This window comes from Thalia democratica, chromosome 2 (genome assembly GCF_965202585.1).
Source record: "Thalia democratica chromosome 2, ktThaDemo2.hap1.1, whole genome shotgun sequence".
In the NCBI taxonomy this organism is placed as follows: Eukaryota; Metazoa; Chordata; class Thaliacea; order Salpida; family Salpidae; genus Thalia; species Thalia democratica.
Window position 1 is genome coordinate 27,698,174 of NC_139166.1, and position 16,952 is coordinate 27,715,125.

General features: G+C 28.4%; 2 protein-coding genes across 2 annotated transcripts; both read left to right on the plus strand.

The window, feature by feature from the left end:
- The first annotated feature begins 2,073 nt into the window (after positions 1-2,073).
- LOC145849943 (outer mitochondrial transmembrane helix translocase-like) lies at positions 2,074-3,610 on the plus strand. The gene has a single exon (XM_082955070.1). It carries the CDS (start codon positions 2,089-2,091, stop codon positions 3,217-3,219), a length of 1,131 nt encoding a protein of 376 aa, XP_082811196.1. The 5' UTR covers positions 2,074-2,088; the 3' UTR covers positions 3,220-3,610.
- Positions 3,611-3,902: 292 nt separating this feature from the next.
- Positions 3,903-4,763, plus strand: LOC145849970 (protein archease-like). The gene has a single exon (XM_082955097.1). The coding sequence runs from the start codon at positions 3,922-3,924 to the stop codon at positions 4,375-4,377; it is 456 nt and encodes a 151-aa protein (XP_082811223.1). The 5' UTR covers positions 3,903-3,921; the 3' UTR covers positions 4,378-4,763.
- The last annotated feature ends 12,189 nt before the right edge of the window (positions 4,764-16,952 follow it).

Consider the following 16,952-nt stretch of genomic DNA (forward strand, 5'->3'; position numbering starts at 1 on the left):
AAATTATCTAGAAGAAAAATGAAAGCTACATACAGCTTTTATTATTATTATTACGGTTGTTATATTGATTTTAAAACTTAACTAAAATTTAAGTTTTACCTTAAATTCAAACTCAAAGAGTATCAAAATATTAAAATTTAATTTCTTTAGTTTTTTAAATAAACATTTTGATTAAAAAATTGTTTTTATTTTAGTTTAGTTGTTTAAATGCTATTTTCCATGACTGTCACACATCTTTTTTAATTTATTTAAGCACTGACGAGGTCTTTGACCGAAACTTAGTTTGTAAAATAAATTCTTGAAAGAATAAATTCATACAAAAATAATGTGAAGTAGAAACAGATTACTTAGAAAGTAACTAACAGCCAGGGTTGCCACAAAATCAGGAGAAGTCAGGAAAAATATTAAAAAACTTCTAAAAATAAAAGAACTGTTGTTTTAACTTGTATAAAGATATGATTTAAAACTTAACATAATTTCAAGTCTTTAGTTATGTATTTTTGATATGGTTTTAATTTAAAATTTGATTTAGAAAAATCAAAAAAAGTCATGAAATTTTTTTTATCTCGAGCTTTAACAACCCTGTAACAGAACATTTTAGTTATCATAACTTATAGTTTAGCTTGATTTGGGCCAAAAACTTTGTTTTGTTTAGATCTGAGCCATAATAATATAATAATTACTACTATAGAGTAGTAAAATAAATACACAAAAAGATCACTGATTTAAATTAATTTATTCAGTATAGTGAAAATTAGTCAATAAATTAATAAGTTTTATCTTTGAAATAGATAGTAAAAATTCGTAATCTCTTTTTCATCGTGTAGTAAATTTATTTTTAGTTTTGTAATATTTTGCTTCGTATTGGAAGCACTCAATTGTTTTGCATACTAAATTTTTTTTTATACTTCAAGATTTGTTGTTTATATTTATGACTTTGTTTTTAAAGTTTTATTGAATTGTATTTATCTTTATTTAAAAAAATCATTTATGTGATAGTAAAGTTTATTTTTATATTTTTTATTAAGTAAAATAAATAATGTTGAATGTAATAACTATGAAATATTAGAATATTAACATCACAAAAATTTTAAGCAAAAGTATAAACTTACAATGACTTCCTATTATTTACATATTTCTTAATGAGAAAGTTGTTTATATGTTAAAATTTATATTTACTTTTCATTAGGACCAAAAATATTAAATTAATCAAATGAAATTTGTGTGTTGAAATAGCTGTGTTGTGTCTAAGAGACAAACAGACATGCTTATAAATGCATTCAATTATATGTGTTAAAGTTTTTTTAGTGTTTAGTGTTGCATATATTTATAATTAATAATAAATATACCTGTTTAAATAAGTTAAGTCACCTAAAATTATTTTTTTTAATTTTTAACTTAATGTAGGTAAAAAGCAAAGAAACGTAGTATTTATGAAAGTGTTGTTTTTAACCTTACTGTTTACTTACTGTACTTATGCAACCTCAAAACTACTTTTTTTTACTAAAAAATATTGTTTTCATTAAATCTACAGTTTACTAGCTTGAAAATAGTTTTTAGCTTTTTGTATATGAAATAAAAATGTACATTTTACATAAAGAGTAATGTTTTACCACTTAAATTATTTTGACCTGCAAAAATTTAATTTTTTTACAAACGTTACTTTTTTTTGTTGTTGTCATAATTAAAACAATTATTTTGATATACATCAAACTTTGCACAACGAAAATAAATACCAATAAGTAGGTTGTTTTTTACAGTTTATTAGTTCTAACTTTTACGTTTCTAATGTGTTTATTTCTGACTCGCGTTCGTTTTAAACTTCTCCTTTTGTAAAACGTTATACTTATAATTTGATTTTTTCAAATTAAAATTTAAAGAGATAAGTTAAGTTTAACAGACCAAGTTAGAAACGTAGCGAGTTATAAAAAGATAATTGAAAAGAATACATGTTAATCATGATGAAAATTAATTACTTTTAATTTACACTATTTGTAAAAAATAACTCGTTGTGCATAAAACATTTTTCAGTTCAATTTTTTTATCAAAAAACAAACTCAAACAGATTTGATATAAAACTAACAACAAATGGAGTTGAAACTCGGTTTTGCGGACGGAACATCGCGCGTCTTCGATCTCAAATCGGTCGCCTCAATCGTGCTGAGAGCCGCCATCACAGGAGCCACCTTCTACTACTCGTACAAGCTCATTGAGAGAATCGCCTCCAACCTTGACCCGACCAATAAGGACAAGAAGCGCGCCGAGTTGAAGGCAAACGAGATACTGACCAAGCTGGGCCGGCCCGACCTCAAAGACCTGCAGCTGACCGACTACGAGGTTACAGTCGCATCCCAGCTCATCGTGCCCAAGGACATGGTTGTTTCGTGGCAGGACATCGGCGGGCTGGACCACATTGTGACCAAGCTAAAGGAAACGGTCATCTTGCCCATCCAGCGGCAGGACCTGTTTTCCGAGTCCAAGCTGTTCTCGCCGCCCAAGGGCATTCTGCTGTACGGACCGCCTGGCTGCGGGAAAACCATGCTGGCGAAGGCAACCGCCAAGGAAGCTGGTTGCACCTTCATTAACGTCGAGCTGCAGCAGCTCACCAACAAGTGGTACGGGGAATCCCAGAAACTGGCTGCCGCCGTCTTCTCATTGGCCAGCAAGCTGCAACCAAGCATCATCTTCATTGACGAGATCGACGTTTTCCTGCAGATGCGCTCCGACCGCGACCACGAGGTCACCGCCATGATGAAGGCCACCTTCATGAGCCTGTGGGACGGCCTGGTGTCCTCAAAAAGCAACCGCATCATGGTGATGGGGGCCACCAACCGACCGCGGCAGATCGACCAGGCCATTCTGAGGAGATTACCAATCAGATTGCACGTGAAGCTACCCAACCACCAGCAGCGCCACAACATCCTGCAGCTCATACTGAAGGTGGAAAAGGTTGATGGGGACTGCGACCTGTGGCAGGTTGCCAAGCAACTGGAGGGATTGTCGGGCAGCGACATTGACGAGGTGTGTCGTCAGGCGTCGGTTGCCAGGGTGCACGAACACATTTCCTTGAACGCGGGGGACTTGGAAAGCAAGCGGGAGTTGCGGCCCATCAGCCAGGACGACCTGTTGAAGGCGGCGCGGGTGATTTTGAACAGCAAGAAGTCGCATCACTTCGGAATAAACGAAGATCTGCAGTTTGAAGTGGACAGCCAGGATTAAATTTTTTGACTCTCAATTTTCGAACACTATGCATCGTGTTCGGTAACAATTAAATTTAATAAATTTCTTATACGTTATTTTTAAAAATGTATACATGTACTTTTTTTGAGCATCATGTTTTCATTAACTTGCTTGTGGTTTTTAAGATTTCAAGCTGTATTTAGATTAAGTTGAATATTTAGCGTTTGATTTGTTTTGACTTTCTTTTAGCATAATACGACTAGATTATTAATTAAACTAGGACTATAAGTAAACTAAAAATCTTAACTAGTAAAGTTTTTTGTGTTGCAATTTTTAATTTCCTTTGACTGATGTACTTCAATTTTTATTTAGTTTCTTTAAGTAAAATTTAATTTAAGCAACAAGTAAAATGTTTATATTTTAAAAAATGCATAGCTTATCTTAAGAGTATTAAAAATGTATTCACTTTTTAATGCAAAAGTTGAACTAGCTTAAATATTAAATAGTCCCCTTGAAAAAAAATATTTAATTAGAGCTTTCTGGACTATAATTTTAAATTCTCAAAATCGACTGAAGCATTTTAAACTGGGTATCAGATAAATTTACATTTATAATATTTTCTATACGAAACCTAACATATTTACATGCCAACAATAAGTTATAAAGCAACTGATAAAACGCTTCTTCTTTTTATTGGTTACATTAATAAAAATTTCAGCCAATAACACATAACAACCCGCAATGAGTTCTAACGACTACGACGAAGTTGTGAAGAAGTTCGAGTACCTCGACCACACCGCCGACGTTCAGTTGCACAGCTGGGGAAGCACCTTGGAGGAGGCGTTCGAGCAGTCGTGCATGGCCATGATCAACTACATGGTCCCGATAGACCTCGTCCTGCCCAAGAAGACGGTCGAGGTCAAAGTGGCGGGCCACGACATGGAGTCCCTCCTGTACAAGTTCCTCGACGAGTTTCTGTTCGAGGCGTCGTCGGGGGAGTTCTTCATGTCGAGGCAGGTGAAGATCCAGGAGATGGACCGCGACAAGTTCGAGATCACGGCGCTGGGGTACGGGGAGGACTTTGACCGGGAGAGGCACGGCGGGAGGGGGACAGAGGTTAAGGCGGTGACGTACAGCGCGATGCGGATCGTGGAAGGGGCGGGGAAGTTCGAGACGTTCGTGGTGGTCGATATTTGATTCGGGGGATTTTTTTAGGTAATTGAATTTTTTTCTGTTGCTGTCTTATGCAAACTTTTAATTTCCACTTGTATTGTACACAAACATTCTGATGAGATTTTTTCCATGCTTCAAGTTTTGTATTGTTTGAAATTCCTTAAAAGGGTATGGATGGTATATATTGATTTCTAGAAAAAAATACTTTTCTATTTAAATATAATTTTTTTACTTATCTCTTGAGTTGAATGAATAGAATCGTGTCTTTTTCATCAAGTTGTGTTTGGTTTTTTTAACATAAGTTTAGTATTTTTAAAAAAGATGATTACTTCTTTGAAAATTAATATTTAATTTTATTGAGCTGTTAAATATAATAAAAAGTTTAATTTTACTTCGCCTTCAAGCTTCGGTGTCACTAATAAATTAAGTATCATATTTTTTTTGCTTACAAACTTTTAAAATAATTTAATGTCAAAATATTAATTTTTAAATCACATAGTGACATTTATTTTTTAAAGTTTATTGACCTGTGAAATTCGGAAGTTTTAAATTACAGAATTTTTTTTATTTTACTAGTTTAATAACTAACAAACAGTTTAAAAAAAAAAAGCGTCTATGTTATATATAAACTCTATTTTTCTAATTTTTGTTTTAAATTTTAGTACTTCAATACCTCACAAATAGGTTGACCGTATATTATTTACGCTTATTTACATAATTTAATATTAGAAATTAACCTAAGTTTCTTACACAAACTAATGATAGATATGTCTGTACAACTTTAAAAATATGTAATATTCATGTAAAGCTAGAACAATTTAAAGAATAAAAACTATAATATTTTGTCTGCTATTGAGTTTTTATCTATTTATCAAATAATTAGGCATTTGAGTTTTCATTCCCACTTATTTTATACTTCGTTAGATGTAAATAAAGGTTCTGTTTACAATTGAAAACTAAACTATCTGAAATCCTAAAAGCACTGCATTCTAGTCACCACTCCTGTTCAGACAATTCTTACCAAGTGCTGTTAATAACAAAAAAAAAATTGATATAGTAAATATTCTTAACTTTTAAATTATACCTCCACTCCAAGGTTTTCCAAACTGGTCGACTAAATTTCCCTCTCTGTTCATATATACTTTTTACGGAGTATTTTTTTAAACGATATATAATTTTGATTCGAACAAAAATATATAATTTCTTAAAAACACTTCAAAGCTTATTAAGAGAGACAAACTTAAATAAAATTAAGAGTCAAAATATCAATGCTATTTTACTTTTCAATTATTTTCTTTGCAAGCAAAACAGTTTTTATGCAGACTAGTTACAATGTTAGGTGGCTGAGTCAGCATGAATAGCCATGATTAAATACTATCTCCATATCAAAAAAAGTATCTTTTTATGATTATATCACTTTAAACCTAAGTAATTACTAAAAAATCTAACACAACTTAGAACTTTAGAATTGCTAAATCTGTTTCGACAATAAAAATTTTCACAAACATTAAAGTTTCAAATACTTTGATATATCTTAAGTATCAGAAAGAATTCACTTCAAAACTATATTTTGGTTTACTGTACTTACAAATCAGACTATTAGTTCTAGCACATAAATATTTTAGTAGATTTAACCTTATAGAAATTAAAAACAATTAGTAATGTTATATTTTAACAACACAAATGCAAAAAAAAACCTCTAACTTAAAATAATTGCGTCTTTTGCAATATTTTACCCATTTATTGTTTTTTTTTCAAATGGTCTGCTAAAATCAGCGTCTTTGATTAAAAATATTCATTAAAACTAATTTTTCAAAAATATTATTCTCTAAATCGAAATTACAAATTTTTATTTCTTCTACAGCACTTCTGATGATAAAATCTTAAAATAGCCTTTTTATTTCTAACAAATCTAGCAAAAACGATCTAACAACCCAACTTTAACAACTAACTCTATAAAAATTATCGTGTTTAATGTATGAAAAAAAACCATAAGATTTTGTGAAATAAAGTTATTTGTTGTTTAAAAAGTGCTCTTCGAATTGCAGTTTTGTGAAAAATATATATATAACTTTAGTTTTTTAACTATATTCAAGCAACATATTTTAGTGGTTGTAAAAACTCAAAGAAAGCGTTACCTCTTAATAACTGTTTATACTTTGTAAGTATAGTTTCTTGCTCTCATTTTCTTTTAGTTTTTCAATTTTTTTACTTATTTCAAGTTATATATTTTTTTAAATTTAAGTCTGTAACGTTTTTTTGAGTTGTTTATTTTTAACTTATTAAGCCTATAGTCTCTTGTTAAAGCTAAATTTCTATAGTATAAAACGAACGAAATTAAATAGATCTAAATTAACGGTAAATAAAATTTTACTAGTTTAATATATATATATATATAACTAATTTAAAGTTTAAAAATTCTTTGGAATAAATATCAGCCTTTCATTTTGTTATTTTTCTAAATCGTACTCTAAAATAGCGAAAAAAATGTATTTTACGTACTTAATACATTGTTTTAGTTAAACAAACGGTATTTTTAAACACTTTAGGTTGATGAAGTCTAGTTATTAAGTTTTTGAGTTCGCATTGAATTCAAAAATATTTAAATGGACTTAAAGTGCAATTTATTTTAAAATGTAAAGTATAAATAACCAAAATAACTAATATAAATATTATTCCAAGGTGGTCTTAAAAAACTAAATGAGTTGATATTAGGCGACATTAGAACACATAATAAGTTGCATATTGAAGCCCTGCTTAAACAAAATTTACTTAGCATAAAGTATTGCTTTTTTTCACCCGGTCTTTGCAATTGCGTACTTGACAGCAGTTATAAAACGTTTTCACCTTTCTATCTCATAATAACTTATTTTTCTTGATACTTAGCAACTGCAATCTTGTATTATTTACTTTCTTCATCTCAGCTGTTTTTAACATAGTTTTCGAAATTAGCTAAAATGTTGTCGATTTGCTCTAAGTCAAGGGTTCCCAAAATTAAAGAGGTACGTCGATACATTTATTGAGAAATTTAAAACTTATACTGGATATTTTGAGATTAATATGTCCTTAAAAAGACATTAAAAGGTATCTGTGGTAAGCGAATCGATAACCGAAAGGTCCTCCTAGAACCAAATATTTTGAGCGTCTTTTGTTGTTTTTTGGTTTTCAACAGTTTTAAAATTAAGTCATGCTTTAAGCACATATAGATAAGTATGTATTGTTTATTTAACAATAAAAAGAAAAGCGTAGGTAACTAAACTAATATATAATTAAAATAGAAACAAAACTAAGTAAAATTTAAATTAAGTTATAGCTAAATCTAAATAAACTTTGTTGCATCTAAAAATAAAGGTTTCAAAAACATCATAAAACTTTTCTTTTATATATGACATTTTTTTCACTATTATTTATCTTTGTTTTTTGTTTGATGTCTATTATTTTTTTAATAATAGGTTCCGATTTCTGCACTGTATCATTAGCAGTAAATCACAATGTCAGTTCTACAAGATATGATATTTTAACTTTTCAAGACAATTTTACTGCTGACATCGAAACTTATAGAAATATTGTGTAATTAACTAGTCTTGAAAATCAAAAACATACTTTAATGTTAAAAGCATTTTCAACTTTAAGAAATATTACTCATCTAAAATCTTAATAAAATTGAAACATACAAATAAGTATGACTTTTTTTTAAATTCTTTAATAAAGTTAGTCTTTTTTATAATTTCAATGGAAATATGTTTAACATATACTTTTAATTAATTTTAAGAGTAAAAACCGAATATTTCAACTTGCATCCAAGGAGAAAAATTATAAGTTTAAAGTAAATATATTAAATATTTATCACTTCTATTTTATAAGTTATTTATTTTAATTTATAATCTCATTAGTATCTTTTATTTACTAATGAAACATTGTTTGATGAATGAAGTTGCTAATCACTGAATTTGTAAATCTATTTAAAGATAACACTGATATACATTGAAAATGAAAAGTTAAGTACAAAAATCTACTAAAACGCGATTCGGGGTACACACTCTATTGTAAAATCAAAAAAATGTAAGAATGACTCAAAATATATTTTTCAAAGCTTACTAATTATTCAAAAAAAATTAATCGGTACAAAAGTTTGATTTTTAATTTGCGTTTTTTCGTACGTTGTCTAAAACTGTTACGTTTCTGGTGAGAATATTCATCTTAAATTTTTTTTTTGTTCTTTTTTCGTGTTTGAAAAACTCTCTTAAAACTAAAAAACAGCTATTTACGGTCCTAGTAAAATCAAAACATATATACCTAAAACTTTTTAAGTTTAAGCCTTTAGTTTAAGCTAAATCAAAAAAGCAATATATTATACAATTTCTACTTTTCGTTTTTTTTTTACCAAAATTTTGTTCTAGTTTCATTCAACTGTTATTCCATCATTAACTGTATCTCGTTTTAATTAAGTAATGATTAAACTTTAACACACTTGCTTTGTGGTAATGAAAAAAAACTATAACAAAGCTTCTTAGCATAAAAAAAAAATTTAACATGATGTGTTTGTATATTTAGTTTAGTACTTGGTTAAATACATACATCAGTAGTCATTATTCTCGAATAATTGAACATAAAAGAGGTACATAATAATCTTGGTTAAACTCATGCTCAATAATTTAAATTTTTTTAAGTGTGAAAACTAACACTAGTTACAGATATAAAATAATTTTCAAAAGTTCTATTAGTAGTACATAGTTTTTAGCAACTAAACAACTATTTTGAAAATTTAGTTTCAAGTTGTTCAACGATACACAACTGTGTTTATATAATTTTTTACATAAGCACTCAAAAAATTTGGTCTAAGGTGTAAAAGAAAACCTTTTTGTTATCGAGTCGTACACCACATGCTTTTACAACCTCTAACGAGCTAATAAATTTTTTTATTATTATTATTATAAGTTTTAAACCTTAGAAATAAAACAATCAATAAAATGAAAGAAACGAAAATTTAAATAAAATAATTAAGTACTGTATTAACTAAGAAAAGTTTTATTCATAATGAACTCAAAAATTTGCCTAATATCATAAAAATTAATATAGAGCAGGGTTTTCCAAATTGGGCGATTTTAGTAAGTCTGGTGGCGAATTTTAGTAAAGGGGCAAAAGGGGGGCGATAACTAGAAAGGGGGGCAGTTTTATAATTTTAGACAGTCATAAAATTTTTACTTTTTATCTAGATGTTTTACTAATTTTAGCTTGCCATTAAATATTTAACCCTGAGGTAAAATTTTAACAAATAAAGTTTACGTAAAGTATAGATTTCATTCCGAACATGCAAATAAGAATGTAGAGTCTTTCAAAAAACGTCGAGATGAGAAAACAAAACAGTTTAAAATCACAAACAAGTTCAAAAATTCTACACAAAGTATTGAAGATGGACAATTAGCTTCTTACTATGTGTCTCTTATAGTTGCTACACAAGGACTGCCTCACACCATTGGGAAAAAAACGTTTATTCCTGTCTTAAAATCAGTTCTGGAAAAAGTCATTCATTATAAAAACACCAGTAATGTTTTACGTTCTATTCCTTTAAGCAACAACACTGTGAAAAGATGTATAGATGAAATGTCAGATTGAACAAAAGTTAGTTCGAATGATGTGCAATATTTTTTTTCGATGCAGGTTGACGAGTCCACTTTGCCGGAAAATAAATATCTTTTTCTTGTTTGCGTGCGTTTAATAGTTGGTGATACAACATACGAAGAACTAGCGTTCTCCCAACTAATGGAAACGCATAGCACAGGAAGGTTTGTATTTGAAAAATTAAAAAATATTTTGAAGTAAATGAAACACCTTCAAAACATCTTATAGGAATTGCAATAGATGGTGCTCTGTCTATGATAGGAAAGTATCGTGAATTAATCAGATATTACAAAGAGTTAAACCCTGATATATTTACTATTCATTGCGATATAAATCACCAATATTTAGTTACAAAAAAATTGAGCGTCCGTTTAAATGACCCATTAAACTTGTGATAAAAGCTGTCAACAAAATAAAATGGCATGCTTTACAGAGTCGTCTGTTTAAACAGCTGTGCAATGACAATGATGAGGTTTTTGATAAGTTGATAATGTATACTGAAGTGAAATGGTTATCAAAAGGAAACTATTTAGAAAGTTTTTGGCTGTTTTTAATTCAGTTTTTGATTTTTTTTCTGAAAAGGATAAGGTATTGGCAGACAATTTTGTTAAAAGAAAAATTGACATTGCTTACATGTCAGACTTATATGGTAAGATCAACAATTTGAACAAAACTTTACAAGGTAAAAACTTGAATTTTGTAAAAGTCAAAAGTAAGATAAACAGTTTCAGAAACCAACTTGAACTTTATGGAAAAAGTTTCAAAAATAATCAGTTTTCACAGTTTGAAAGTTTGGAAAACTTAAAATTTCAAATAAGTGAAGGCGAAGTAGAAGTATTTTCATCTCATCTGAAACAGCTTAAATATGATATTGATAAACGGTTTACTGACGTTTTTCAATTAAACGTCCCGAAGTGGATTATGGATCCCTTCGAAGCAGATCTTTTTGAAGTAAACGTTGACTTACAGGAAACTTCCTCAGACTTACAAACTGACCTTGAACTTAAAGTAAATGTTTACAAAGAACCATATGAAAGCTTTTTGACTCAACAAAGACTAAAGCAAAAGTATTTAATCAAATTGAGAGGAAGTTATATTTATAGCTTTTTTTCTAGCTATGTTGTTGAGAAAGCTTTCAGTTCAGTTATCAACATCTTGAGCAAAATATATAATCTAAATATTTTTAAAGGAGGTGACTTGAGGCTTTATTTGACTGATTTAGAACCAGATGTAGAAAAACTTGCAAGCAGTCATGAAGCTCATACTTAACATTAGATTAGACTTCAGTTGCAGACATTACTTTCATTTATAATAGAATTTTAAACTATAAGCACAACTGTTTTTTGTTTTATCTTAATTCAAAATATTTTGACAATTGAAATATGTTGTTTATTTTAATATTTCAACCCTAGCTTTTAATTTTTACTATTTTCCTCTGTTAAATTATTATAGGTTGATAGCTAGCAAACAAATTCATTTTTGAACAGAACTGAATAAGCCATCGAAAAGACTGCTACAGTTACAAAACACAATCTAAATCTAATTAAAAAAAATTAATTGATTACTTTCTGTTCACAAAATTAACTGTAAAACCTTTAATTTTTTTTTTTTTAATTCAAATAAAGAAAATAAAATATTGTTACGATTAAGGTTTAGTTTTTTAAAGGTTATTCCAAGTCAAATACTGTTTCATGGTATTCTACTACGAAGCATATAGTTGGAAAAGTTAAAAATTGTTTTTTTAACTTTACAACTAACTTGCTTATAATATCTTTTGGCATTGAAATTAATAATTTTTCTGCATTAACAGAAGCTATTGAAAAAACCACTTTTCAAGTGAGATAATCGACCAGTCGGTCAAACTTCCTAAAACTAGATCAGCAATGATGTTTTAATATTTATTTCATTATGTGTAAAATAAGCTGTTCATTCTTTTGTAGGTTTTTAATCTATGGTAAAATAATTTTAGAATATGTCTATTTATTTTGCGACTTAAATAAGTTACTTAGCATTCACTTTTAAAAGTCCAAAACTCGTTATATATAAGAGATTATTATAATGTCCAGTTTCAGTTAAGATTTTAGGTTGGTAACGTACGGTCCAGATCTAGTCAAATTTCGGCCCGCTAAGTAACTTAAAAACTACTTATGCAAAACAAATAAAATTTAGCTTTTTGATACTTATTACTTTGAAATACGCTATCAATTTAGTTTTCGGTTCACAATAGTACTTCCTAGATCACAATAATAGTAAATCAATTTATTTCAATTTTGATCGAGTTTTTTAATTTTCTTATATGTTAGTTTTTTAAATTATGCAGCCCGCAAGTATATTTTTTTAACAAGTCGACACTAGAAAGGATTTTTTAGTAAAAATGACTTGCTGACTACAAAAGTTGTCCACAACTAACCTAAAGGTTTCATAAGTATCAAAACAAATCATATTTAAACAGAATTGATTACAGATTACAAAAGGCTTTTTAATTTTTAATTATTTTAATACACTTTACTAACTGTAAATTATTTTTTCAAGCCCTGTAAATTACTTTGAACACAGCCCAAAAGTGCGTGCATAAGTAGTTCCAGACTAAATTACATTTCGAATACAACTTTTTTGGCTAAAAAGTGCGTACTCAAGAAGAAAAAAATACTTTATAAAATCATGGGGGGGGGTGATTTTTGTTCAAAATTCTGAAAAGGGGGCAACTTAGTAAATGAGTTTGGGAAACCCTGATATAGAGTCTAGGCCTAAAACTTTGAAAAAATAAAATGTAGAAGTAGAAAGCATTTTTGGAGCTAAGAAATTATTTAGACTTAACTTTTTAACGAAATAAACAATCCTAATAGCAAACATCAAAAAACTTGAAAGATAGGTTTCAACTTTTTTAAAGAAGGTAACATTTAAATAAGCAGGAATATTTTTACGTTAAATTATATCTGTATTTTATGCTGGTAAACAAACAATTTTTTTTTTTCAATTTTGTTTAAACAGTTAAATAAAGTTAAATTTGAATGATTAAAAAATAAATTATTTTTTTTATTGCTTTTTAAATACGAGAGTTCAACCATAAAATAAACTTATCTTTTTTAAATAAAACAAGTACTGTAATATTTAATCAGTATGCGCTTAATAAGAAAAAATAATAAAATAGAATAAAAATGATAGAAACAAGAAATTTCCTTATCTAAAAAAATACTTTGCATCTTTCAAATACTTTTCTAAGGCTAAAAATGTAAACATAAAAACGCAAACAATATTAGCAAACACAAAAAAAAAACTTTTAGGTTTCCTAAAAAAGCTAGATTAAGCTATCATAATTTTACTTGAAACAGTAATCTCAGCTTACCATTATATACTTAAATCTCTGTAAAAATAAATACATCTATCATTAAATTTTTACATTGCCGTGGTAAAAAAAAAAAGTTTGTAAATATTCTGAAGTTATTTCAAAAATAATAATCTTAATAAATAATTTAAAGAATATAAAAAACGAAATGCTGTAATTTAGACTGAACTACTGTTATTGTATCCAAATAAACCTACTTTTGAACCAAAATTGATGGGTATAAAATAAAAAACTATTATTAACTTCTTAAACAAAAGTGAATAAACGAGTAGGAATACTCACTTATGACCTTGATAATCACTATTTAATGAATAATTTTAAAGCTCATCCGGTAACCTTCAAAAATGATCTAGAATTTTTAAACATAATCCAGCTCAGTCCACAATTTACTTCCTTGGTAGGCTAGCGATTTGTGACCACTTTTGTTGTTAAATCTAGGAAAAAAATTTTGTTTCTGATGACCTCGTATGATACTAATAGATATTTTTTACACTTTTAAAGAAGTTATTAAGTTAGCTTATATCAACTTATTGATAAATTTTAACATAAAAAGACCTAATTCGTATAGATACAGATTTTTTTTTTCTGGTTTTTATTTCCTTACATTAAATATTGGTATCTACTCTTATTTTTTAACTAAGTCTTAGAACTATCCGTGTTTACTTTAGATTTTTTTTTTAAATCTTAGATTGTATTTAAATACTTAAAATAAAAAATGTGTAACAAAAATATTTTTAATTATAAAAGTTATGTTTTACTAAATGCTTAACACGGTGTAGTAATTTGATATAAAATTTAAACTGTTTAATTTCTAAGAAATTTATACGACGTTACAGTATTTTATATAATTCATTTTTCTAATATTGTTCTAAACTAGGTTAAACTTTATAACCCTCAGCTGTTACAGTGTTATCTGAATGCACACTGTGCTGGTCAAAGACTGTATTAAGCTCAGGATTACTTTGTTGGGTGCGTCTACTAGAGCTTGCTGCCTTATCAGCCGAATGTGCACGCTTAGCGTGCTTCGTAACCAGCTTAGTGAGGCTAGTGGCTGAAAGGGTTTTAGGTTTCTTACTGGTAGTACTCATCGCTTACCGAGGTTAAGATCTCGGTTACGGTGTCAACTAAACCGGAGTTAACTTAAAATGTATCCTGACGTAAGCTGAAAGGTAGTTAATTAATCTAGTTCTTAATGATTTTACTATTTATTTGAAATGTGTATTAATGATGACTAGAAGGTAAATAAGTAGCTTAGTTAAACTAATCGTAAAAAACCTTACTATAAGGGTTAAACTACAATATACTAGTACTAATAATCTAATATTTACTTGACTACGTTCTATCGTTTTTAAAACAACTATTTAGCACTCAAAATTTAATCTACAATTAAAACACAAATCGATACTAAAAAGAAACACTCACACACACGTGCAGGTCAGAGCTCGATGGTTTGTTTCTCGGTACTTTTTGCTAGATGTGTTAGTGTCTGACTTTCTTTAAAACTTATAAAAAAACCGGACAACGAAAACGGAAAGCTGTATTGAAAATACGCTTGTCTACGTTTCTTAGCGGCTCTTGAATGCAACACTACAGAAACAGTTCGGTGAACAACGAAAGCTGATCAACAGTCAAAGACTGGATATACCTTTGCTTTGGTTTAACTTGTTTTTAGAGCTTAAATGAAGGTTCAGTGTTTTTTAATTTAGCTTAGATAAAGTTTGTACTTGTTATTCAAATTAGAAGTAAAACTAAAAATTAAATAAATTTATACGACTTTTAAACTTTTTAAAAACACCATTAAGTCCTGAAAAGACCTTTTAAAGTTGCTGTATCCAAATGGTATTCGACTCGATAACCGAAAGTTTCTTCGTGCACCAAATATTTTGAGCGTTAAATTTTTGTCGTTCAATAACCAAATAGTACTAATTAAGTACTACTGGTCTTGCTTAACTTTTTTATAGCTACAACTAGATAAATAAATCAATGTTAAAATGAAAGCACGATGTAAACTTGTTAGTTTGTTTAGTAATTTTTTGGACTAAAATTAAGTTGTGCATATTTTAGTATACATAGGTTAAAATTTTAATTTGTCTCAAATTACTTAAAAAAAAACATGAGTTTGTTTAATGTAGGTGTTTTAGTACCTTAAGTAAAAATTGAAAAGCTAGAATTATATTTCTTTTTAGTTCTAGACAAGACATTAAACTGTATCCGAGGTGCATGACTTGATTTTTTTTAATACACAATGTTCTTTGACCGAACTTTTTGAGCGTTTTTTTTGTCCTTGAATAAGCAATCGTATTTAAAAAAGTCATCTTGTCATAACAGAATGATAAAAAGCTGAAGATTATTTGTATCATTTAAAAAAAGTGTATTAGCTAAAAAATATTTATATCAAACTTAACTACTAATGTTATTTTCAAATCAATCAAACTAGATTAAGTTGTAGAAATATTGGTTTGACACTGTACTACTTTGTAAACTTTACTACTACTACTATGCTTTACTGTATTTAGTACTATGTTCATGTTTACCTATGGCCAACCACTTATCTAAAAAACCATAAGTAATTTAATAAAAGATATAAAAAAAACAACTTATAAGTTTTGAAAAAACTATTAAATTAATCATAAGTCAAAACTTATTTTTCAGCTATCACTGTGATTACTGCTTAAAAATACTATAAGTTATCAAACTCTATCATTATTCTATAGCAATTTATCCAGTTTTGTTGATTCTACGTTAAAGTCAACAACAATTTTTTAATTGGGTTATTTGAATTTTAAATAAAGTTATCAGTTGGTCTATCAAAACTTTAGTATGAATATGTCATTTAAAAAAAGTTCTATAATTTTATAATAGCTTTATATAACATAATTAGTTAGACTATTTTGTTGTACGGGCATTTGCGTATTTATTGTAATTTTTTCAAATTAGAATCCGGCCGGAACCGGACTTTTTTTTCAAATTAGAATCCGGCCGGAACCGGACTTTTTTTTCAAATTAGAATCCGGCCGGATCCGATATCAGACAAAAATGGCAATCTCCGGCCGGACCCAGACAGTGAGTCCGGTACATCACTAATTATAATACAAAGGCTTGAATCTATTAATAATTTTCTAGCCAAGGCAGTTTTTATTTTCTTTACAAGTCAAAATAAACATGCATCTAGGGTAGGGCCCGCTATAAATTTTTTTTTTCAAAAAAAATTTGTAAGTTTCATGTCTTATCTTTAAGTACAATCTATGGTTTAATTTTTATGTCCAAAAAAAGTAGTTAAAAAATGTATGAGCACATTAAAATCGTTCCTTTTTCGACCTGCCGACTTCTGAACAAGGATATAAACCTCGTATTTATATTATGCATAGTAGAGCCAATCTAAAAGTCAGGCTTTGTGGTGGACAAATATTGTAGGAGTTGCTTGATAATTTTGCTAGGATATTAATAGTTTATAGCAAAAAATAACTTATTCTACTTAAATAAAATACAACTATGTACTTCAATTTAGTTTATAAAATTAATAAAATTTAATCCCAGCTAAATATTTAAAAAATAGATTTACTCAAAAATACATATATCAAATGGCTTTATATAATTTTGTTACAACTAGACTAGATAATAGATCTAGAGC

Bases quoted from the DNA above. Each gene is read 5' to 3' on its own strand.
- LOC145849943 (XM_082955070.1), top strand. From the start codon at position 2,089: ATGGAGTTGAAACTCGGTTTTGCGGACGGAACATCGCGCGTCTTCGAT.
- LOC145849970 (XM_082955097.1), top strand. From the start codon at position 3,922: ATGAGTTCTAACGACTACGACGAAGTTGTGAAGAAGTTCGAGTACCTC.